Below are 27,299 nucleotides of genomic sequence, written 5' to 3'. Positions count from 1 at the left end.
TAAAAGGAAAGCAGGTGAATAAATACCTCTAAATCCAACCAGAGAAAACTGTCTTTCATCTCAGCCTACTGGTAAAGAAATAGATTAGATCCACATTTTCTGAAATTTCTGTCTAAATTGATAAAACTTAGAAGGAATGTGGCATACCCAACCACAGAATATTAGTTTAGGAAAAGAAAAATAAATCTAAAAGAATAACAACTGTCAAGTAAAAACATACACGCACTCTTCAAAAGATAATGGCAAAATGAGAGAAAGTAGATGAGACGGTTCCAGTTCTGGGGTTCTAAATCGTTCATGATGTTTTAAATCCCCAACATCGTGAACAATTTAGCAAATATTTAGGGCATCAGAAAAGTGAAGCCATGATAACCAACAGAAGACATAACTAAGATTCTTAAATTCAGTTTTCAGAATTTTGGAAATGTTTTTTTTTATCTTCATTTTGGACAAGACTGATTTCAAAAATATAAAGGCTAAAAAAGAATAAGAAACAAGGAACACAAAAGTACTTACAACTGATCGGATGTTATTTTCTTTCACCAGCTTCAGAGATGATTTATAGCAATTTGCAAGGTCTTCCTTGTGGGAACCATTAATATGGCCTCTTGCTATTGGCCCTACAGTGTGGATGACATCTGCAAATGCAAAAGGAAGACAAAATAGAGTAAGCAAGGTATTTTTCACATATTAATAAATGGTGTTTTATCTATTTTAAGTATTTGTATTGGAGCCTGGAGACAAGCAAGCTAAGAAATATTGATGATGCAAATGTAAGAGATTTTAGGTAGCACAACTTCCTAAAGTAGGCAATTTCCCAGGAAGATATTGTGAAAAGGAATCCCCTACCAATAAGTTATTCCATCATTATTGGTCAGATCCAAATGAGAAGAACTATAATATAAGATTTGAATGCTTGGCACCGTGGAAAAAAACAAAACATTGGTGGGAAATAAACTAAGAAATAATTGCCTAAAAATGAGCATTTTTAATTGACCTGGGAAGAACCAGTGCTACACATCACTTCACTTGTAAATAATACAGTAAATACAGGAATTGTACACAATAAAGTCAAGTTTTGGAAAATATGCCAAGATAATTTATGATCATCAGTAAAAGCCTAAAAGGAGTAATTTGAAAACATCCTTACCAATTTTAGAGTGCAACCTATGGATCCTCACATACGTGAGATATCCTAGAGATAAAATAGTACCTAGTTTCTTTCTTTTTAATTTTTTTAACTGTACAGGGTGGGGCAAACGTAGGTTTACAGTTGTTTGTATGGGAAACAATACAAAAATTAGTAAGTAGCTGAAACCGGTTTGGCTCAGCGGTTTGAGGACTGAAAGGTCCCGGGTTCGATTCCAGTCAAGGGCATGTACATTGGTTGCAGGCACATCCCGTGGAAGGTGTGCAAGAGGCAGCTGGTCGATGTTTCTCTCTCATCGACGTTTCTAGCTCTCTATCTCTCTTCCTTCCTCTCTGTAAAAATAAAAATTAAAATATCTTAATTTTTTTTTAAATTAGTAAGTAATAATATAAAAACTCTGTGTTTTGCATCTGCACAACTGTAAACCTGCTGCAGATACACCCTGTATTAAAACTTTCAAAAAGCAATCTATACTTTTCAACCTCTGTTTATATTTAAAAACATGAAATCTGATTTTTCTTATTTGCATATAAAGACAGCCATTTTGGTACTCTTTTAACATGTACACATGCATAAGCTTTTAAAATTAGTATCTTAATGAAAAAGGACTATCCTAGCATTGAGTCCATAAAGATTATGAAAAAAACAAACAAAAAATAAAATTTAATCTAAATTATTTGAAAGTGCCTTAGAACTCTTGCTTCCCAGTCTTATATATTAATCTGGATTGTGAGTCCATTTTATTGCTGTAACAACTAGTCAATTTTGATGAAAAGAAAAATTCAGTTCAGTTTTGGAATAGTAAAATTAAATGAAATTATTTTCTTTGACTAATCATACCACTGCTTAATTTAAAAAAAAAAATGAGAATAAGGACACATTACACAAAGTGAGTAAATGGAATAGTTTGAAATTTCACATGAAATTTAAATTGCAGAAAATAAATCAAGAAGGGAAATATTTTTATTGATTGACTGCTAAATGTCCAGAGTAACAATTTATGCTTGGGAAAAGCTCCAAAATGTTGACTATAACTTTTAATTCTGAAAAAGTATTTAAATCCTAATCAGGTAATATTAAATGTGACATCTTGTGATTGGAATAGGCAGAAATGTCACCAGTGAGTTCATGCAGATATTGTTTCAAATGCAAACCTGGGTTTAACAAGGAAAAGATAAAGGGATACTAGGTTGTATTTATCGAAAAAATGAACACAAACAAAAAACAAATCAAAGAAACAAAAGAAAGCACTAAGTGATTTTTTTATAATAATAATAATAGTAAAAATAGCATATACAAGTCCTATATGCAAGTCCTTTATGCAGCACATTTTTAGCATTTATTTTATTTTTTAAATATATTTTATTTATTTATTTATTTATTTATTTGTTTGTTTGTTTGTTTGTTTTTACAGAGAGAAAGGGAGAGGGACAGAGAGCCAGAAACAACGATGAGAGAAAAACATAGATCAGGTGCATCCTGCACACCCTCACTGGGGATGTGCCTGCAATCCAGGTATATGCCCTTCACCAGAATTGAACTTGGGACCCTTCAGTCTTCAGAGTGATGATCTAGCCACTGAGCCACATCAGTTAGGGCTGTAGTACATTTTTATAGGAATATTTTACTTTAGATTTTATTTTTAAATAAACACTATACTGCATGCAGAAGAAAAATTGTATTTAGCTTTACTTTATTTTTTCTTTTGTGACTACTTGCTCTTTGTGTCTAGCTATCGTAATTCTACAGAACAGCATTTCCCCCAAAAAGGTTCAGTAAAATAGGGGAGCAAAGGTCAATTGAATTTGAAATCACTGGGTAAACTAACTCACCCTTAGGCAGAGCTTCTCTGGGCATTTAGTATAGCACATTGTCAGTCTCCAGATGAGGACACAAAATACTCTGTTCCTCAAGTAAACATGACTACTGAAACCCATGTTTTGCAGAGCACTTCATGGAACTACATTTCCACAAATTAATCTTTAAAAAATGTTCCAGAGAAATTTTGGCATCCTAATTGCATTGTTGCAGGTGAAGGCCATTTTTTTGTTTTGTTTTTTTTGTTGTTGTTGTTGTGTTTTTTTTTCAGTCTTTAACCATTGCATCTGTACATCAAACACTTAGTACATAAGAAACAACAGTATATTACCTTGGCTTCCTTATTTAATGGATGGAGGAGGTTAAGGATAAGTGTTTCTTATCTGGGGTCATAAAGATGTATCTACTTGAGCCAAGTAAAACAGTGCTTAGGGGCATGAATGAGGAGAAAAGACAGAGAGGTTCTCAAAAGATCAGGAAACAGTAACATCATAACCCTTTTCCTTGCTTTTTTCCTTAGCCACCATTGTCCACATAAAGGAAATGAAATTTATGAAAAACTACTCCTTGCATTTCTTTAGTTCTCCATTTAATTTAAAAATCTGAGAAGGCATAGCCAATAAATGAGCTACCTCAACATCAAAATATAATATATATATATTTTCTGCTCTATGTTAAATTTACAACATCCAGGATCAAGTAAGTGTTAACCGACACAATGATGTCTCAGATCCACAAAGTGGAGGTAAATCAGTGTGAGGTTCAGAAGGAAATTTTCTTCATCATTTTAATTGTTCCTAGTACTTGTGAGCAACTCTTCGACAGTGAGGAGCTTTTTTATTTTCTACTATAAAATTCAGCTAGAAGTCCTGCCTTCTCTTTTTAAAAAATATATTTTATTAATTTCAGAGAGGAAAGGAGAGGCAGAGAGAGGTAGAAACATTGGTGATGAGAAAGAATCATTGATTGGCTGCCTCCTACATGCCCCCCAATGAGGATCAAGCCTGCAACCCAGGTATATGCCCTCACTGGGAATTGAACAGTGACCTCTTGGTTCCTGAAGCCGACACTCAACCACAGCCATACCCTGCCTTCTAATTCTAGCTCTAAGCCCGACTCATCCAATGCCCCAGATGAAGTCATCATTGTATTGGCCTCTGCCTTGATTTTCATTGTTATTGATCCCTGCCTTGATTTTCTTATCTGCAGAAAAAATCAGCTGCTTAGGTGATGTCCAGGGTCTTTTCTGTGCTATGTTTCATCATTAACATTTGACCTTGTAATGGAGAGAGACAGACAGATGGAGTGCACAGTGATGTCTGGGCAGTTGACTGAAACTTTAAACATAGTTAAGTGGCTGGTGAGCCTTGTGAATATCCATTTTTAATACCAGAAATAGTATAGACCACTCTTTCACAACAACAGTTTCAAAGTGCATTGACTGAGAACAAGTTGGAGACAAACAGCTATTATCACTTGAATGATGCATTGTAGTAGTTAACTTATATTTTATTGTTAATCACAATAGCATTTTCACATACATTTGTGGATCTCATGGTATAAATATAATAATTTAAACATAAGTGTTTAATTTGATGTCTGATGCATGCAGAGGCTTAAGAAATAGTAATTAGTAATTATCACCAGCAACAGTAGCAGTATCATCTAAGCAGTTAAGGCATCTTTGTTTTTAACCCTCACCCAATGATATTTTTTTCCATTGAATTTTTTTTTTTTTTTTTTTAGAGAGAGAGTGGATATTTTTTTCCCATTGATATTTTTTAAGAAAAGGATAGAGAGGAGAGGGAGAAACATCTATGAGAGAGACACATCGATTGGTTGCCTTCAGTTTTCACCCCGAACAGGGCTGGGAATCTATGTGGCCTTGGCTGGGAATTCAAACTGAAACTCTAACCACTGAGCACCATCTAAGGCATCTTGAAGACACAGACAGAAATAACAGAGGAGACTTTTCAATGTTTACTTGTTATATTTTTGTTATCATCTCTGTTCTAGTGTGGACAGAACACTGGACTGTAAGACCTAAGATCTAATAATAAGTCAGAAGTCCCAAATCCTTCAATAAGAAGCTGTGTGATCTTAGGCAAGTAGCTCTTCTATTTGCACTTTCATCTTCAGAGCTAAAAAGGAAATGAATGAGGGCCTCTAAGATACTTTGCTGCTTTTAAATGCAATTCCTCTTCTGCATGCATTTCAAGAATCAACATATATATTTTTAAAAGTCTAGTTTATTGTTTTTAAGATAAGTATCAATCATGGTTCAAGTTTTTCAAACATGCTTATCAATGAAGTGCAAATTGGTCCCATCCCCAGAGATAACATTTTAACCATATCCATCAAAAGTACAAATATAGTCTTGGCTGGTTTGGCTCAGTGGATAGAACACCAGCCTGTGGACTGAAGGGCACTGGGTTGAATTCCAGTCAAGATCACATGCCAGCATTGTGGGCTTGATCCCCAAAAGGGGAGTGTGCAGGAGGCAGCCAATCAATGATTCTCATCATTAATGTCTCTCTCTCTCTCTCTCTCTCTCTCTCTCTCTCTCTCTCTCTCTTCCTCTCTGAATCAAATAAAAATATAGTTTTTTTAAGAGTACAAATATAGATTCCAATAGTTCTATTTCTAAGAATGTATCCTGTAGATTAACATATCCCTAGAATGAATAAAATTGTTAATGTGCTTTTCAAATGTAATCTTATCTATATACTAGAGGCCCAGTGCACAAAATTTGTGCACTCAGGGAGTGGAAGTGTGGTCCCTCAGCCCTGCCTACTCTCTTTTGTAGTCGGGGGGTGGGGGTGGGGAGGGAAGCAGGCCTAAACCATCAGTCGGATATCCCTAGAAATGCCGTGAAGGCCTAAGCTATCAGTCGGACATCCTGCTACTGCCGCTGTACTCACCAGCCATGAGCCCAGCTCAGGGCTTCTGGCTAAGTGGCACTCCCCCTGTGAGAGCTCACTGACCACCAGGGGATATCTCCTGTGTTGAGGATCTGCCCCCGGTGGTAAGTGTGTGTCATAGTGACCAGTTGTTCCTCTATTCAGTGGATTTGCATATCAGCCTTTTATTATACAGGATATAAAAGCTTAAGTGACCGTTCAACCATCAGACCATCTGACCGGTAGCTATGATGTACACTGATCATCAGGGGGCAAATGCTCTGACCAGTAGCTATGATGTGCACTGACCACCAGGAGGCAGATGCTCAACACAGGAGCTGCTGAGATGCAGTGAATTGGCAGCTGCATTTCTTAGGTGACACACCTAGAACCACAGAGGAGAGAGCCTGATTTGGGCGTACTTCATCCAAGAACTGCCCCCTCGCAATCTGGGACCCCTCGGGGGATGTCAGAAAGGTAGTTTCAGCCCGATCCCCACAAGCCAGGCTGAGGGACCCCACCAGTGCATGAATCCATGAACTGGCCCTCTAATATCACTATACATATTAAAATATTCTTAAGTAAAAAAATGTATAATCCCAAGGGATTTAACAGAATCACTCCACTAAGTATATATTTCCTTTATTTTGCTACTCTCAATAGTATCTCTCTGTAAGACAATTATATTTTCAGATAAAAGTAGTGTTTAAGTAGTGGACAATAAAGCATTTTTCCCATATGGATATTATTTGTTTTTAAAATGTTACTGTAATTTTGATATGCAAACATTTCTACATACCTTAAAGTATAAATGTAGTATAAGGATATACTTCTTTGGTATCTCAATAACCAAAGAACTTTGAATGATATTCAATAATATTTAGAAATGAAAAGAATAGAAAATATTTAATCTTTTTTTTTTTTATTTAAGGCAGCTAGAGAGGCACAATAATATGCCCAAAGTCAAAGATCAATGTGGGAAGACATAAATCATAATGACAATATGGTCATGAATAAACATTTCCCAAGGTGACTACTTATTGAAGGAAATGGCACAAATTTGTATGTATAAATTTTGATATGTTTATAATAAATTCCATTACTTATCCTCATACTTTGTATACATGCAGAGTCTAGTTAGCTATTATTTTGCAAAATATCACCCCGAACATAGTGACAATAACAAACTTATTTTTTATGGTTTCTCTGGGCCAGAAATTCTGAAAAGGCTCAGGTTGGGGTCTGGCACAGGGTCACTCATATTTTTGCAGTTAGTCCATGGCTGGTAGTGGAAAAGGGGAAGGCTGGGAAGGCATCTCTCCCTCTTCATGTAACCTCAGGGACACTCATGTGAACTAGTTTTGTTAGAGAGTGGGAATTTTTGAAGCATGCTTCCTCCTAGTTGACTTGGCCTTGCCCATTCCAGAGAGGCCGTGGACTAAGCCCCAGATAGAGTTGTCCATGCTGACACCGGGCCAGGCCTTGAGATAGGGTCTCATGGCCCCTTCCCAGCACATAGGCATTCTTTCATAGATCACTGTCAGCTTTCTGAAGAACAGGATGACCTTGTGAATAACATGGTCGTCAATGGCATGATCCTGACATTGCTTAGGAAAAACTGTTTTGTCTTGGGTTATTTGTTCTGCAAAAACAGGATGTGGTTAATGTGCTTAAAAGTGGTCCCGCACAAAGGGTCAGAGCTACTCTCTGGTCTCCCTGCAGAGCAGGCAGAGCAGGAGCTAGCTGGAAAGCTAATAAAGGCTCCCTAAATTTTAATTTGGTCTGGACTCCAGTGGTCGTTCACTTGTGTTCACTCCACAACAGTTTCAGGTTCCTCACAGGATGGGGCTCCTCAGAGCAGTCAGTCTGCTTACATGAGAGTTCAGAGATCCAAGAGCATATCCAGAGGCAGAAGCTGTTCCACCCTTTATATTCAGCCTTGGAAGCCACACAGTATCACCATCACTATCCCTATAACTTGTGACTATCACACAATTCCATCCATTTCCAGTGGAGACACAGAGATTCCATTGATGGAAGAAGTAGAAAATAATTATTATTTAAATTCTTTATTGTTTAAAGTATTACATAAGTCTTCCTTTTCCCCCACTGATCTCTCCTCAGCCCCCTACTGTCTATGTCCATTGGTTATGCTTGTATGCATGCATATAAGTCCTTTGGTTGATCTCTTACCCTTCCTTCCCCTGCCTTCCCTCTAAGGTTAGACAGTCTGTTCGATGCTTCTATGTGGATGGATATACTTTTGTTCAACAGTTTATGTTGTTTGTTATATTCTACAAATGAGTGAGATCATGTAATATTTATATTTCTCTGACTAGCTTATTTGGCTTAGTGTAATTCTCTCCAGTTTTCATCCATGTTGTTGCAAATGGTAAGAAGAGTTCAATCAGATAGTCAAACCTCAGAGGGAAGGCAGGGGAAAGTGGGAGAAAGAGGGAGAGATCAACCAAAGGACTTGTATGCATGCATATAAGCATAACCAATGGACATAGACACTAGGGAGGGGTGAGGGCATGAGAAGGGGGTAGGAGGCAATGGGGAGGGGTTAAAGACTCATATGTAGTACCTAAATCAATAAAGAAAAAAATAATATAACATTGTATAAAAAAAGAGTTCCTTCTTTTTTACAGTAGCATAGTGTTTCATTGTGTAGATATACCACTGTTTTGTAATCCACTCATCTGTTGATGGGCACTTAGGCTGTTTCCAAACCTTAGCTATTGGAAATTATGCTGCTCTGAACATAGGGGTACATATATCCTTTCTGATTGATGTTTCTGGTTTCTTGGGATATAGTCTTAAAAGTGGGATCACTGCATCAAATGGGAATTCCACTTTTAACTTTTGAGACAACTCTATACTGTTTTCCACAGTGGCTGCACCAGTCTGAATTCCCACCAGCAGTTCATAAAGTTTCCTTTTTCTCTATATCCTTACCAGCACTTGTTGTTTGTTGATTTGTTGGTATAGCCATTCTGACAATTGTGAGAAGGAGATATTACATCACTGGTGTTTTGATTTGCATCTCTCAGATTATTAGTGACTTTGAACATGTTTTCATATGTCTCTTAGCCTTCTGTATGTTCTCTTTCAAAAGGTGTCTATTTAGGTCCTTTGCCAATTTTTTATATATGTATGCACCAATAATGAATTCACAGAAAGAGAAACTAAGAAAACAATACCATCTATCATTACAACAAAAAAATTAAGATACTTAGGAATAAACTTAACTAAGGACATAAAAGACCTGTACTCATAAAATTACAAAACATTGAAAAAAAGAGCTATGGGAAGACATAAACAAATGGAAGAACATATTGGGTTTATGGATTGGCAGAATCAACATCATTAAAATGTCCATACTACTCAAAGCAATTTATAGATTCAATGCAATACCTATTAAAATACCAACAGCATACTTCACAGACTTGGAACAAACTCTCCAAAATTTCATTTGGAATAAAAAAAGACTCCTGATAGCCACAGAAATCCTGAGAAAGAAGAACAAAGTTGGAGAGATCATAGTACCAGATATCAAGCTATGTGACAATGCCACCTTTCTCAAAACTGCCTGGTACTGGCACAAAAGCAGACATATAGACCAATGGAACAGAATAGAGAATCCAAAAATTGACCCAAGCCATTATGCTCAATTAATATTTGACAAAGGAGGCAAGAAAATAATTTTTAAACTGTGGTGGTTTTTTTGTTTGTTTGTTTGTTTTTGTTCATCCTCACCCAAGGATATTTTTCTATTGAATTTTTAGACAAATTGGAAGGGACAGAGAAAGACAGAGAGAGAAAGAAAAACATCAATGTGAGAGGGACACATTGTTTGGTTGCCTCTCGCACAGGGAATCCTGTCATTTTCAACAACATGGGTAGACCCCGAGGACATTATGTCAAGTCAGACACAAAGAGACAAATTCTGTATGATTTCACTTACATGTGGAATCTAAAACAACAACAACAACAACAACAAAAGAATAAGCTCAAAAATACAGAGAACAAACTGGTTGTTGCCAGAGGCAACGTTGGTAGTAGGTGGTGACAGCATTGGATGAAGGTGATTAAAAAGTATAGACTTCCAGTTATAAAATAAATATGTTCTGGTGGCTATAGTTAATTAGAGGCTTGGTGTACTCAATTTATGCACTTGGGTGGGGGCTCCCTCAGTCCAGCCTGCTTCCTCCAGCAGTCTGGGAACCTTCAAGAGATATCTGACTGACAGCTTAGGCTTACTCCCTTAGGAGTGCACTGACCATCAGGGGGCAGCTCTTGCATTGAGCATCTGCCCCCTGGTGGTCAGTACATGTCATAGTTACCAGTCATTCTGCTGTTCAGTCCATTTGCATATTAGCCTTTTATTATATAAGATAATACTGTATTTCATATTTGAATGTTGCGAAGTGAGTAAATTTTAAAAGTTCTCATCATAAGAAAACAAAAAACAAAAAACACACACACAAAAAACCACATCTATTCCCAGTACTAAGTTATCAGACACATTACCTGGATAAGTAAACTGTCGATTTAATAAAAAAATCAGAGTGAAAGAAAAATTAAAGTATGGGATTAATACATGTATTATTTACAAATACAATCTAATTTAGAGATCACAGATTTGTAGCTCCCAAATGGAATTGCCTAGCCCAACAGTAGTTTTGTTGCTTCTTCTGACTTAAAATATGGCAGGAACATGTGGGCAAAGAAAAGGGCAGGGAGAGCCTTTTAGAATCAGCATCATATCTCCCTGTGAGCAAGAAAAGTAGTGCTATTTCTATAATGCTGTGTCCAGATCCACATTCAAAACAGGAAAAAGCATCCTTCATGTGTTTGAAGACCTTTCTTACCACAACCGAGGAAAGCAGAGGAAACAGCAATGAAATTAGTACCTTGACTCAACATTTCAAATGCAACCCTTTGAAGAAATATGGAAAATGAGATGGCAGGCCCTTTTGTGCATTATCAGATTAAAGTGTGGCCAGACAAATAGAACTTGGTTTTGCTCATCTATTTCTGAAACCAATTGGTCTATAAATCAGCTCTTTTGTTTTGAAGCTATAACCACCAGCTCACACTCCCCTACCTCATTTTACCCTGGGAAATTAGTCTGAACTATATAGAAGAGGAGGGTAGGATAGAAGGTTTTCTTTAAAAGGGGTTGGCAGAAAAACCCACTTTCATTTCCAAAACTGTAAATTAAAAAATACGTGATTGGACTGTCAAATAATTGAAAGCACTAGAATTATTTACAAAGATTCAATCAGAATTACCCTTGGCAAAACAAATGCACGAAAACATTCTGCAAAAAAATATTAGCATAATGAATTTTAAAACAAATGAGAGAGCACATATATAGGTTGCTCTCATCATTTTTCATTTGAGAAGCAACTGTGCTACATTCAAACTGTTAATGAACAGTCAGCCCAAGTGTAGAATCAATTACACGTTGCTTTCATTCTCCCCACTCTTGTATTCATAAGCATAATCGGTCCATCTAACAGACTGCATAATGGTGCAGTGCCCTGTCAATCATATTCAAATTGCATGAATTTTAAGGAGGAAACCAATGCATGGAATTAAATTGACTTTCTTTTCTAAAGCTACAACCACAGATCCGAGCACTAAAGGTATTATTTGTAAACCTTATTGGCCAATTTATATGATAAGCACCACCAATCCATGACCTGAAACAGAATACTTGAAGTTCAGTTAACGGGAAATTGAATTACCACCTGATAGCATTACAAAGTAAATGCTGCCTTTTCTCCCCATATAGGTCAGTGTTTTCATATACACGTTTTCAAAGCTTGTTTTTATTATAGTTCAAGAAACAATCAATTGTCCATAAGCTGTTCCTTTTCAATCTGTAGCAGACATCAGTTAGAATGTATTTCAACTAGTGCCCTGCAGCATGCTTCTAAGTTTGGATTATTCTATCATGCGTTTCTTCGGCTGCATGATGGATTTCTTTCCATGACTACAGTCATTCAACTCTTTGTATGAGTTTAGAATAAACTAGCACTTACAGTGTTGTTTTCTAGTCCATTTTCCTTTGAGTCTGTGAGTTGACATTGTTTTTCTTCCTTTCCCCGCCCCCCCCCCCCACATTGTTTTCGGTTATGGAGAGCTTTGCGTTTACTTCCCTTACCCTCCTGATGCTATAAGTCCTTGAAAAGAGGTGTCTATGTCTAAGATTAAATATACAGTAGCTAAACAACAATTGCATTTTGCATGAGATAAAGGCACAGAGACTACACTGTTAAACCTTGAATGAATACACCCCGTCAGTTTGAGGTTTGATCCCATTTTTAAGTGAGAATGTGATAATGCCACCACATTTTTGGACAACATGCACTGATAATATGTTTCATGCTTCTTTGGCTTCAGAGTTGTGAGATTTATGTTACCAAATATTATTTGAACTATTCTACCAAGATGTTATCCTCTAAGTTTTTTTTTGTTTGTTTGTTTGTTTTTTTAAGGAAGGGGTAAGGCTCATCTTTAATTGTTTATTAGCTCTCCTTCTGCCAGCAATCTATTTAAGGTCAGTCCTTAAACGGGGCTACTTCCGGTTTCAGGGTCCATTTTCATTACCACAGATTGAAATTTGTGTAAAGGAGATATCCTGTGGTCAGCCAATTAAGAATCTTCTAGATTTCATGGGGTGTTGGGAGTACTTGCATTACAGTAGTGTTATTTCCAACAGAGAGGGGTCTCAGAGAGACTGTGGGAAGCTGAAGTTATCTGCAAAGTTCCAACATTTCACATCGTTTTAGAATGAACCCAAAGAGGACACATCCTAGAAGGAAGTGAGTCAAATCCATGGCATTTCTGACACTTCAGTAGCAGGGGTGAGAGGAGCTGGAGGTCCAGATAGACAATATGACTTTTTCAAAGAAGATAATAATAAAGTCTTTGTTCCAGTGTAAGGGATGGCAGCAATCTGCAGCCTTTTCAGAGTGATGCAAAACCAGTACTTTATTAAGACGTAAGGGGAAAGTCTGCTTTAAAGTCCTAAGTCGTGGGTAAAAATAAGCAAATGCTAGTTCCCACTGCAATGCTAATTCTATAAATGCAGAATCCAGGCTGAGACTGAAGTGTGCAGAGGGGTCAATGTTGAAGCATACATGCAGGCTGATGCTGAGGTTCCTTGTGCTTGTGTGTCATCAGCCTTCCTTTTTAGATTCCTCCTCACATCAAGTCTGGATGAGACAGACTCTTCTGCAGTCATTTGCCCAGTCATTAATTTTGTCCTTTATTCAATCAATATTTACTGAGAATCCACTATGTGCCATGTACATAGGGCGATTGCTCCACTCACTCACACCAAATAAGTCTTGTTTTTGTCTGTCTTCTGGCCTTTCCTGGGGTCAAGAGAGTCTCTCTGTGTTTGCTTCTCAAACTCCTTCTCATTCCATGAATCCCAAAGAGAATTTGCCTTTTTTTAAGATATGATCCCTGAACCCCAATACATAAATTCATTTTGAACTCATTCATCTTCTTTTGGTGTCCAGTACCACTTATGTTTGACCTTGTATATGGCTATTAATATCAACATTTCTGTATACACAACTAAGAAGATTCTGAGAATCAGAGATCACCAATAATGCAATTTTCTGCCTGAGGAGGCAGGGCATTTCATCATGGGAGGGAATCAAATATGACTATATATGTCACGTGATTCTATGATTCTTTCTAGTTTTGTGAAATTATGACTGTGTTTCCTGTTTCCATGTAGAGACACTATACTTCTGCTATAGGGAACATGACAAATCTATGTTTGAGTCACCCACAAAGCCCAGAAATCTATGGGATCAGTTGTTTAATGCATAATTAGTGAATTTTTGGGTAATTAAATAAAAATTGGCTCAATAAAATTAATCTAATCAGAGATTATACACTGGGTAGAGAAATCAATGAGGTAGATTAGACAGTCCAGACTGGGTAAGCAGTGGAATGCAGATCTATTTTAGGTAATTCAAAAGAAAATTTCAATAGAACTGAGAATCTGTTAGCAAAATCTGATTAAAGATTTCCTAATAACTGCATCATAGATTATTAAACACACACACACACACACACACACACACACACACACACACACACACTCTATAACACCATCATACTTTTAAATAAAAGCTTCCTTTGTCCTTTTTTTCTTTTGGCAAGAGATAATAAATGCATTTTAGAAATGTGTCATTCCTCTCATCTGCATATAGCTCATTTTAGAATACATTTGCTTTGTTCTAGAGATTGGTTTTGGCTCTCAAATCATGAAATGGAAAATGACAGATTCTCTACATACCTTCTCCAAAAATTAATGGGATCACTGTTCACATTTTTTAAAAATGACATTTGAGTAGAATGAACCTACCTTTCCATCAAAATAAACCAGGTTTAATTTTTCTCTGAGACCAGTATATTGATAGGACAATTCTGGACTACAGCTAGTTCATACATTTATACCTGTCGTATCATTTGGGTTCTATTCCCATGGTTTACACATCCACATTAAGTTCTACACCTAATTTTCCAAAGGAACACTTACATTTAGAAAACAGAAACAATGACAGATTATTTTGAGAATTATATTCTAAAAGAAAGATTTGTGGAAATTTATATTCTGCGAGGTTATATTTTTCATGAATTTACTTACACGAATTCAATACAAACAGAGGGTGAGGAGGAGTAAGAATCACAGAATACTTTTTAAGGAGTACAATTTCACTTCATGTTTCTATAATATAATGAGTGTTTGCTTTAGCATGAGATGGACAAGTTCCTTTATGTTGCCGGATCCTAGGAGATCAGTCTACATTCCCTCCTACCTCTCAGAGATAATTTGCTTCCCATACATAGTAGGAATTGTTTTCAAAATGTTGTGTTTATGAACATCTTTACACTTAAAAATAACTGAGGAACCAAAGAACTTTTGTTTTGGTGGGTCATATCAATCACACAAGAAAACACAAACAATGTACCATTAACGATCAGGAAAATGATGTTATCACATGTCATGTAGCCTATGGAAAAGAATTCTGTATAAGATGGAGAGAGAGAGAGAGAGAGAGAGAGAGAGAGAGAGAGAGAGAGAGAGAGGCAAATAACCTTTACATGTTGTTATGAACATGGCGTTGCCCTCACCAACCCCTAAAAGAGATCCTCAGATCACAATTTGAGAACTGTTACACTACGGCCCTAATATTTTAATATTTAAATATAAATATTTCCTTTTTTAATGATAAATGGACACCATCAACTACTTTATCTGGTCCTTAAGGCTGAAAAAGCAGTAGATCTTCTTCAACTGTATAGGGAAAACCAGATGTATTAGACTTTTCAAGAAATGGTATTTCTCTGCTTCAACTTTTATGTGACTGAAGGCATTTTTATACAAAGTAGCAATCTTAACTAAATGCAGTCTTTGTCTATTGCTCAGTCTTTAGAATTTATATTAATTTCTCCTTCCTCTTCCGTGAGATGGTGATCAGGTCATTTCTTCTCACTAACCCCTTGAGAATAGGGTGGGGCTTTGTAAGCAGTTTGCAATGGATTCTGGTAGAGAAGAAAATGGTGGGAATAACTTTTTAATTCTACAAGACATCACAGAATAAAACAAAAGGGATCCTTTGAGATCATGAATTCTCAAGAGAAATCATGACAATGATTTTAGTTCCTTGCACTTGTTTCTTTACATGATTAGTTAGAAGTTACTAAAGCCACTAAAGGAGATCAGCTAATATTAAACCCAGTTTGGCAGAAATAAAAAGGGAGGGAGGTAATTCCAGAAACATGGAGATAAACTGACAATTTTAATGATGGTTTCAAGGTGGGTGGGAGAAGACAGAGGGGAGAATCAAAATTCATTCAATGCCACTTAATTCCGGGTGACTAAAAGAATAACATAAATAGAAACATTAGAACAGTAATTGAGGTCTAAATTACAGAATTAATGTAGTGCTTCTTAAATCTTTTGAAAATTAATCATTAACATAAAATAGTCAAGAAGAGAAGAATTAGTGAGAGAAACAAACAAAAAATATACAGTTAAAGGTAACTAATTTTTATGTATCAAAACAACCTTTTATCTATTTTTTTTTAACTTTTCTCCTTCCTTGCCTATTTGGGTCCTGCCTTGGAATCACTGAGGGGAAGAGAATAGATCACCGACCATCTCAAACATAATTCACTGTGAGACTGACACTCAAAGAGGCCAACATGTGCCTTGACAAGATTGTTTAGCGGAAACCATTAATGCAAAACCACTCACAGAAAAGCAAGAGACCTTTTCATAGTAATTCAGCTGCCAAAAAATGAAATGTTTGCATGAGAGAATCCACAGTTGAATCATGAATATCTGATTTAAAAAAAAAAAAAACACCTGTAAATAAATAACATCTGTTGATGGATTTTGTAGTAATATACTATTGTGGAGGTCAATACATAAAAAATTCCCATTTCTAATCAGAAATGGGGCTGTGGCTGAAATTATATGATAAGATGGCTAAGGAGGCACAACAGTGAGAGAAATAAGAGTAAAAGAATGGGCAGATTTAGTCTGAGTAGAAAAATGTTTATATTATGGAGCAATGTCTGAAGATATTAGAGAAAGGTGGTCACCAAAATGTATAATTATAATTAGAAAGCATGATATCAGGAAAAAGGCAGGAAAAACAAGCCTTCATATTCCAGTTGAAAACCTCACTCACCAACTGGTAAACTTAGGCAAATTATTTCCCTCTTCTGCAACAACAGAATAAAATCTACTTCTCATGAGGAGTTAAGTATGTAATTTCGTAAAAGTATTATATCAAGCAGAGTAGCTAACATGTAGTAGGTGATGAATTCTGACTTGACTGCCATTAGGTAAATACAATCACAATGTACACAAAAGGGATAACAGTAAGTTTTTTTTATATTTAATTATATTTCATCATTACACTCTCAAAGGTCATAACTATGCGTTTTAAGAAATTATGTCAGAATTGGTATTTTACTAGCTTCTTTGCTTCCAGTACTTCTTGGATCCCTGGTCCTCACTTCCTTAACCTCATTTATTTAATTCCCTCCCCCTCACCCCTCAATATTTTCTTTAGTAATTCTTTCAGAGATGGCATGTAGCTGGGAATTTTCTAATCACCAGATTTTCGAATGCTTTGCTCTCATTTCTGAATGTTAGTTTTACAGAGTATATGGATCTAGATTTATATTCATTTTTATCTAAAAATTCTCTTTTTTTAAATATATTTTATTGATTTTTTACAGAGAGGAAGGAAGAGGGAGAGAGAGTTAGAAAGGTCCCTGAGAGAGAAACATCAACCAGCTGCCTCTTGCACACCCCCTACTGGGGATGTGCCCGCAACCAATGTACATGCTCTTGCCCGGAATTGAACCTGGGACTTTTCAATCTCAGACCAATGCTCTACCACTGAGCCAAACCGGTTTCAGCTCTCAAAATTCTTAAGATTTTGTTTCATGCACCTCATGGGGAAAAGCCTGTGATTTTTATATGTCTACAAGTAAGCTGATTTCCTTTCCTCTCTGGAAGTTTTGGGAACTTCCTATTTATCCTTGGAATTCTGAATTCCACATTCTTTCAGGACAAAACTTTTATGTTCTGTTTTAGTTATGAAGTTTCTACTGCTCCTTCATTTTCTCTGTTCTTTCTATAACTCCTAATAGGTGGGTTTTATATTTCTGGGAATAAATTTCAAGTGTCTCATTTTATCTTAAATATTTTATCTGCTGTACATGGTAGAGCATTTCCCTGACTTACTCTCTGGATCAGTAAGTCCATTGCAGCTTTCCTTTCCAGATGATCTTCTTCTTTTGAAACTTGTTCTTATTTTCACTTCCAAGAATTTCTATCTTGCCAAAACCAGTTTGGCTCAGTGGTAGAGCGTCAGTCTGCGGACTGAAAGATCCCAGGTTCGATTCTGGTCAGGGGCATGTACATTGGTTGTGGGCACATCCCCAGTAGGGGGTGTGCAGGAAGGCAGCCGGTTGATGTTTCTCTCTCATCGACATTTCTAGCTCTCTATCTCTCTCCCTTCCTCTCTGTAAAAAATCAATAAAATATATTTTTTTTTAAAAAGAATTTCTATCTTTCCCCCTTCATTAGACATCTTTTTCTAACGTCTACATGGATCACATATGATTCATTTCCACCAACTATTCTTACTATATGTAAATTATTTTGTTGTCTAGACTAAACTTAGTAATAGCCATCTGTCAGTGGATTTGAATTCATTTAATATAAACTTTTGTATTTTTGTTATAATACTCCTATAGCCGTATAAGATAACATAAACATAATATAATTTTCAATAATGACTTTAAAATACTTTCAAAACAGCACCTTAATTTTGGATTTCATTTATAAAAATCATCTTAAGAAGCACAATTTTGAAAAGTGAAGAAAACTTTTGAAAACATTTTAGGTTACTTGAAATTAAAAGGATGTAAAAATGGAGTACTAAATAGTGATGTTAGAACTGCAAATAATTTTTAACTGTGTATTTTCATCATATTTTAATTTTTAATTAAAATAAACAATCCTTTGGCTGGGTACCTCTAATAAGAAAAAGAATAGAAATGTAATTGCTGATTGAATATGCTTTTAAACAAGGACTATATTCCTCATGTAGCTAACTGAATCTTAATAATTAATAAGATTGTCACTTTTTCATGTTATTTTTTTAACATGAAAAACAGGATATGGTACCAAAGATACTCACACACAAAACACATAGAAAAAATGAATAAAAGAAATATATTCAGTATTTTCATAACTCAAGACATATCCATTGTCAACATTCTAGCTATTCATAGTGCTTTTTTTAGAACTGGTGACAACATTGTTCCATGCCAGGCCCTATTTTAGGCCACAGTTTTATAAATAGTATACACTTTCAATAAAAAATGGATTACACATTGTCCAGAAGGGAATAGTTCAAACTTGAAGACTTGTTTATTTTATTTTATTATTACTTTTTTAAATAAGAAAGCCGCCTCACTTTTATTATGAAGAACACTGTAAAAGCAGCATGACCGCTGTAAAATAAACCACTACACCTGCACACTGGCCCTAATCCTGTGGGCAGTGAGGTGAAAGCCAGGCTGCATCTCATGGGCCCTCCCTGCATTAAATACATGAGGGTTGTACAACCTCTGGCCCCCAATGACTCACATGGAAGGTCTTCTCTACTGCCCACCCACAATTAGGAGCCTGCTAGTAACTTCTCTATTTCAAGAGGAGAAATAAAAAAGACCAGTTTTGAAAGTAAGAGAACTGAGTTCTTTTTATGAGTATAATAGTTTGGCCAGAAATCTGTTAACATCTACTCTACAAGAAAATATATAGGCAGTGTCACAGGTTATACTTGATTTGGGAGATGCTCTGTTTATCTTGAGTTGGAATACATGTGGGCCACATGAGACATGAAGGCCTTCTAATCAGAAATGAAATGGATTCAGTTAACTTTCTGTTGTCCAAGCGACTTTGAAAAGTTGTTTTTAAATACTAATTATTATGCATTGATTTATGTCTTATTTACACTGCTTAATGTAACAGGACTACTTATTTTCCCCTAAATATTATTACAAACTTAGCTATCCCGAGATATTTCAAGCAGAAACATACCAAGGAGCAGGGTTATTTTCCAAAGCATCTTTGCTGTGTAGCATTTTAAACACACAGAGGACAGTATCAATAGCATGTTCTGATGTCATTTCAACAGTTTTATTCTGAAAGACTAGTCTTAGTTCTTCCTACTACAAAAAATGAACTATAAAAGTGTATTTGACACTGTGGTCCAATACAGACTCTAGAAAACAACAAAATTAACCTTTCAAATAGAATTATTGATAATTTATTGCTAGAATAATAGAAAAGTTTCCATAGAATTACACCAAATATGTTTTGTTATTTTTTGTCTTTAGTGTTTTTACTAAATGGGGGAAAAATAACAATCATAGTAAACACACAATGCAACTGATTTAGCATAAAGATAGTTTTGTCCCCTTTTCAAGGGTCTCAGAATCTATCTGTGATCTAGGGATCCATGGGATGTTCGTAGAGCCTACACTTAGCTTCTAGAAGCCTGTGAATGAGAAAGCATGCAGTTTTTGGAAGCCCAGGGTGACATTTCTCTAAATGTCTCAAGTTATCACTGTCTTACAACCAGAGAAGAATGGAGCCACATCTGCCTCCTGGCCTAGGAGGCAGATAAAGCATGAAGGATCAGAGGTGAAACAAAGTTCCTTCCTGTCGTTGGAAAATAAAGTTCCAATGGGGATTTTCTTATGATAGAAAGAACATTATTTCTTCCCAGGACAAGGCTGGTTATATTTGGAGCTTCTGAGAAATTTACCTTTATTACATCCTTCTAGTGAGAGTTCTATGGCCCCTCAGAGATATTGGCCCTCTCACAACTACTTAGTTTTATGGATATCTTTTTTATTCCTTAAGACATGCTCTGCCAACTAGTATGAATGAAGCTTAGACCTGGAGGATTCTACTCCCTACTTAGTAACACACCCCACTTCCTCCCATGCCAAGATATTGACCCTCCTTTGCCATTACGAACTTGTCTTATCCTGGATTTTCCTATTCAGAGTGAACTCTGTCTATGTCCCAGCTCTTGACTAGAAGAAAAGAGACCTCTGAAGGCAACTATTTGGCAAGAAGATCTCTGTGTAAACTTGGCTTTTGGCTACAGGCATGTTCTTGTTGTGTGTCATTAGTTGTCCCTAGGCCTTTGCTTTATTTACAAATCACCTTCTCCTTTTTCCTTCCTTATAAGTTTGAATCAATGGTTCTCACATCAAAATCATCCTCAGGGATTGTTAAAACTCTGGTTGTAGGGTCACACTTCCAGAGTTTCTGATTTAGTAAGTCTGGGATGGGTGTGAATGGGAACCAATAATTTTGTTTCTAACAAGTTTCCAGGTGATCCTGATAATGCTGATCTAGAAATTACATGTTGAGAACTGTTGCAACTCTTTTACCAATATTATACTTTTGACCTGATGATTGATCTGGCACCCAATATTCTGACATCGATCTTGCCAACTGGCTTTTCATATACCAGCTTCACCCCTAGATATGGTATTTGGTTTATATTTTGTGTTAATGACTTTATTCTGTTGGCCTGTGCAACTTCTGCCAGGCCTTGTTGTCACACACACATTGACAATCTATAGTTTTAAATGTTTCCATGTTGATGATTTTTTAAAATATATTTTATTGATTTTTTACATAGAGGAAGGGAAAGGTATAGGAGTTAGAAACATCATGCAAGAAAAACATCAATCAGCTGCCTCCTGCACACCCCGTCTTTATGTGCCCACAATCAAGGTTTGACCAGAACTGAACCTGGGACCCCCCCAGTCCTCAGGTCAACACTCTATCTACTGAGCCAAACTGGTTAGGGCTCCATGTAGATAATTTAAAGCAAAACTTGTCTTACCCAATCTCTAGTTAGATATGGTACAGCAAAGAGCCACAGAGGTAAGCACATTTTGAATAAAACTGTAGTAGGAAGAGGTCATTTCGAATTACATGTCAACAGAACATGAATGACATTAATTGAGGCATTGATTGAAATGATTTCTATTATAAGATTAGGATGTGTGTACACTAATGGTGAGCAAAAAGATAATTTAAAGAAAGCATGCTTCTGAGTTAAATCAAAGAACAAGCCGGCCAAAGTTAAGAAGAAAAGCTAAGCTAAGACTTTGAATTTATTCAAAGAGAAGTCAAGGAAGATATTTCAAAATGGCTGGAAAGACAGTTTATAAATGGCCAATAAGTACATAAAAATATATTCTATTTTCTTATATATTAAGGAAGTGAAAATCAAAACCATATTGAGATATCACTTCATACCCAGTAGGATGACTATAATAAAGACAGGCAATTACAATTGTTAGTAGTTGGAGAAATTGGAATCATCATATTTATGGTGGGAATGTAAATGCCATTTTGAAAAATGAATGGTTCCTCAAAATGTGAAACACAGAGTTAACACAAGATCCAGAAATTCTACTCTTTTTAAAAATATATATATTTTATTGATTTTTTTTACAGAGAGAAAGAGAGAGGAATAGAGAGTTAGAAACATCAATGAGAGAGAATCATCAATCAGCTGCCTCTTGCACACCCCCTACTGGGGATGTGCCCGCAACCAAGGTACATGCCCTTGACCGGAATCGAACCCGGGACCTTTCAGTCCAGAAACCGATGCTCTATCCACTGAGGCAAACCGGTTTCGACCAGAAATTCTACTCTTAAATTCCTATCCCAAATAACTGAAAACATATGACTACACAAAAACTTATACACAAATGTGCATGGCAATATTATTTATAATAGCCACAAAATGGAAACTATCCAAATGTCTATTAACTGATGAATTAGTCACCAATTGTATTCATGTTGTAGCATCTATCAGTATTTTACTCCATGGAATATTATTCAGCCATAATAAGGAGTAAAATACTGATAGATGCTACAACATGAATAAACCTTGAAAACATTGTGCTGAATGAAAGAAGCCCGTCTCAGAGGGCCACACATTGTATGATTCCATTTACATGAAATGTCTAGAATAGACAAATCCATAGAGACAGAAAATAGATTAGCGGTTGCCAAAGATGAGAGTGGGTTGGGAATGTATAATGATTATTAGTGAGTATGGGGTTCTTTTTTAAGGTAATGAAAATGTTCTGGGATTAGATAGCAGCAGTGATGATTGTACACTCTGTAAACATACTGAAATCATTGCATTATACACTTTAAATACACACAGAGACATCCACACACATGCAAGACATGGTGTTGGGACGTGCCAGAAAATTCAAACACATGACAGTTAATATATATTTGTAAATGACTACCTGAATAGCCAAAATGGTTAAATAAACAATATCAATATCGGCAGTGGGAAAATGGAGTTTGTCACACCATGAGACCTGTCTAGGGGCTGCTTATAGTGCAACTGGAAGGCTCAGAGTTTTTTCACCAAGTTCCCATAGGACAGACTTTCTGTGACTGCATTTCCTACCAGTAACTGAACAAAACACACAGAAAGGAGAACTACTTTCCATACAGAACTGACTGTGAACCTAAGGTCTGAGAGCCATTCCATTATTCACAAAATCTGTTTGGATATTTCAGTGCAACCTAGTCAATTCTCCAAGCACTCACAATGTCTTTGAAGATAATAAATAGTAAGCAGAGGTTGACAGCCTAGAGTGGTACATGGAATCATTAGTATCCATTCTCCATCTGGAGATCTGAAGTAGTTAGATGTGTTTTTTGTTTTGTTTTGTTTGTTTATTTTTGAGCTGATCACAGGGCTTTCAGTAGAAATATAATCGCAAGGACTCACCATATAGAGAATAATGTTTTGTTTTACAAATAAACTTCATGGAGATTCATCTTTGCATGAGAACACTGTGGGTCAAACACTCTTTGGGCCCTAACCGGTTTGGCTCAGTGGCTAGAGTGTAGGCCTGCAGACTGAAGGGTCCCAGGCTCAAATCCAGTCAAGGGCATGTACCTTGGTTGCAGACATAACCCCAGTAGGAGATGTGCAGAAGGCAGCTGATCGATATTTTTCTCTCATCAATGTTTCTAACTCTCTATCAATAAAATATATTAAAAAAAAAAAAAGAACACTTTTTGGCACCAGTTACCATCTTCTTAGGAAATGAAGAAAATCCTTCCCATATCCTTCCAGGAAGACTTTCAGATTCTATTTGTTTTGGCAATAATTTTCTTTGCCTTTTCTGGTATGTAAAATTCAGAGATTTCATGTATATTTATACATATGCATGTACAGTCAGCCTCATGCACAGACATACACTTGCTGTAATGGTTTCTCCATACACTTGCTGAAGTGAGGGATTTGAGCACACTTTTCTGTCTCTCCTCCAAACCTGGACATAGCTTATCTTATAAAATAAAAAGACTGGACTTTCAAAGACTTCAAGACTATTCAAAGAGATTGATAATTATTCACCATTAAAAACTTATCATGTAGCTTAGTATGTAGAAAAGATTATTTTAATCTTTCCTTATTTTAGTGATCCACCAAGACCTAGCATTAAAATATGCATTAAAAAAATGACCCAGTTCTGAATCAAAATTGAGCAGATGGACTTCTCCTAACTACTCTTGATAAGTGTAGCAAAAACCCTGGACAATTATATAAAAAATTAGAAGCACAGTGCACAAAATTCATGCACAAGGGTTGGGGGGGGGGTTCCAGCCCAGCCTAAACCCTCTTCAATCCAGCCCCCTCCCCCAGGGGGGATGTGCAACTGCAAGTTTAGGCCCAGTAAACCAGCAGTCAGACATCCCTCTCACAATCCAGGACTGCTGACTCCTAACCTTTCACCTTCCTGCCTGCCTGATTACCCCTAAACCCTCTGCCTGCCTGCCTAATCATCTCTAACTGCTCTCCCCTGCCAACCTGATCACCCCTGTTTTCCCCTGCTGACCCAATTGCCCATAACTGTTCATCTGCCTGCCTGATCACTCCTAACCACTTCTGCCTGCCTGCCTGATTGCCCCTAACTGCCTCTGCCTCAGCCCCCACCACCATGGCTTTGTCCTGAAGGACATCCAAAAGACATCTGGAAAATGTCAGGTCTAATTACCATATTACCCTTTTATTACTATAGATAAGAAGACTTTAAAAAGGGGAAGAAAGAAGGCAGCTCTTGGAACCCAAAGAAACACAGGGTAGTGTCTTCCCTGGTTTTTCTTTTTGCTTCATACATCCTGAACTGGGTGTTGGAGGACCAGAAACCCAGAAATGGCAACAAGAGGAGACAAAATCATCTCCAAAGAACTTGTATACATACATGCATAACCCATGGACACAGACAATAGTGTAGTGAAGGCCTGGGGTGTGGGGAGGGTGCAGGATAGAAGGTGTCAATGAAGAAAAAATGGGAACATCCGTAATACTATTAACAATAAAGATAAAATAAATAAGTAAATAAGTAGAACAGATAAAGTTAATATATAGCGAGAGAAATCAGAATAGCATTTGCCTTTGAGAGATGGGAATTCATTGGATTAGGCACAAGGGAAGTTTCTGATGTGCTGGAAACATTTTCCATATTGATTTGTGTCTATACATGGTTAAAAATCACCAAATAATATACTTAAAATTTTTGCATTTCATTCTATGTCTAATTTATTTTAGTAAAACAAGAGTATGACAATATATTATGCATTAGTTCCATGTATGTCACTGTTCCTATCTCAGATTTCCAAAGAAGATGAGTAATGGATAATTGTAACTGGTAGATTACTTCCCTACTCATATTTATTTGATATTCCACATTTCACAAGGTACAGCAAATTTAGGGTTAATACTTGTTCTTCTAATCATTTCTACTTGGAAATGAACCAATGAATTTAAAAATATTCATATCTAAACCATATCATTTGAAGTGTCTTTTTTTTTTAAGAACCAAAGATTTGCTATGTAGCAAAATAAATCTTATTCTTGCTTTCATTACACACATACACAGGCAGACCAAAGAAGTATCCTCTTATTAAACCTGCTGGGGGACTATTTTCCTCCAAATTGCTTTACTGCCCAGCAAGAAATAACACAAAGTTGACTCATTCCCTGTGGCAGGCAGTGTTATCCAATATAGCTACAACAATATCTTTCATCCTGCATGCTTTTCCACAATTGTGATCCTGCCACTCCATCACTGAAAACTGGAGTATAAATCCCCTCCCAGTGAACCTCAGATGGCTATAGTGACTGCCTTATGACCAATAAAATGTGTTGAAGTAATGCAATGGAACTTTGAACTGAAGGTGAGAAGAAGCCTTTTAGGTTTTGCCATGGCCTCTTGGTATATTTGTTCTCTGGATGCTCCTTCTAGTTCTAGATAGAATGCTCAGTGCAATTCTGGGAGAAACCAAAGGCACATGCATAGGCACTCTAACAGACGGTTCCAGCTCAACTCATCCTGTGCATTGTCCCATGCCAGGCACCAGACATGTGGGTGAAGAAGTCTCCAGATGATTCCAGTTCCCAATCACTCAAGTCTTTCCCAACCAGGACCCATACATTATGAAGCAGAGACAAGCCATTTGAATTTCTGTCACACAGAAGCTGCAAGCCTGATAAAGTAGTTATTGGTTTACTCCACCTAGTTTGGGGGTGATTTGTTATGCAGCAGTACAGTACTGAGACATTTCCCTTCAATTTACTTAATTCCCAGAAAGTAATAAAATGAAGTTGAGCCGGGACCGGTTTGGCTCAGTGGATAGAGCGTCGGCCTGCGGACTGAAAGGTCCCGGGTTCAATTCCGGGCAAGGGCATGTACCTTGGTTGCGGGCACATCCCCAGTGGGGGGTGTGCAAGAGGCAGCTGATCGATGATTCTCTCTCATCGATGTTTCTAACTTTCTATCCCTCTCTCTTCATCTATGTGAAAAATCAATAAAATATATTAAAAAAAAAAATGAAGTTGACCAATTCTTTAAAATGGATTATGATCTCTTCTGACTACATTATCCTAAAAGAAATTGAAGTACCTGAAGTTCTACATTTGATTTAACTTTGGGGCTGACTTGGATCATACTTTAACAATAGAATAGTCTTTTTCCCAAAAAAAATTCACTGTCACTGCTTCTGATGACATTCACCCACCTGAATCATGCCATCGTGTGTGTTGAAAATAGCATAAAAGCTATTGGGTGGAGGGGTCTTTGTCTTAATGTTATAATTCCAACTTTTCCATCCACCAAATGATGATATTGGATGAAATTTTGAGAAACATCTATAAAGTTTGTCATATTAATACTTTATTCATGGGATCCTTGAGATTAGAAATAATTATTAAAGTATATTGATTGACACAGAGCCGAAGTCCCCAAATGTAGTCATTATTACTATATGCACTCCCTCCCACATATGGGACATTAGTTTACCTGTAGACTGACTAAAGACTTATGTTCCTTTTCTACAGTAGGGCTGTTCGATTCCCTAGAACAAATGATAGGGTGTTTTAATCTCAATTGTTGGTGGTCCTTTATTAATATAATTGAGGCTCTTGGAAGATTCCACATTATTTAATGGAAGCTCTTTCTTTCTGAGCATTTAAAACAGCCACTAGAGTAGAGAAATTCCTTGAGAAATGCCACAAGGAATGCCTATTAAAAAGTCTAATGAATGTTTTCCAGCTAACATATTATGTTCTAAATTTATATGAACAATCTGAGCAAAAAGGTCTTGACAGTCACTTAATGGAATTATTACAAAGGCAAATTCATATGCAGATTGTGGACAGTATTCATTTCACTGTACAAGAGAATTTTAAAATTAGTTTCAGAAAAAGGGCACTCCATAATAAACTTTTTAATTT

The 27,299-nt window shown here is 36.5% G+C and overlaps 1 protein-coding gene across 1 annotated transcript in view; it reads right to left on the bottom strand.

Moving 5' to 3' along the window:
* The window catches only part of MACROD2 (mono-ADP ribosylhydrolase 2), a 1,879,699-nt gene that overhangs the window by 775,326 nt on the left and 1,077,074 nt on the right, over positions 1 to 27,299 (bottom strand). The window contains exon 6 of the mRNA XM_045574651.1: positions 517 to 638. Within this exon, the coding sequence (XP_045430607.1) occupies positions 517 to 638 (122 nt within the window). The remainder of the gene's footprint in view (positions 1 to 516; positions 639 to 27,299) is intronic.

This window comes from Pipistrellus kuhlii, unplaced genomic scaffold, assembly GCF_014108245.1.
Source record: "Pipistrellus kuhlii isolate mPipKuh1 unplaced genomic scaffold, mPipKuh1.p scaffold_m20_p_6, whole genome shotgun sequence".
Taxonomy (NCBI): Eukaryota; Metazoa; Chordata; class Mammalia; order Chiroptera; family Vespertilionidae; genus Pipistrellus; species Pipistrellus kuhlii.
Note: the sequence above shows the minus strand (reverse complement) of the source record. Positions and strands in the feature narration are given on the sequence as shown.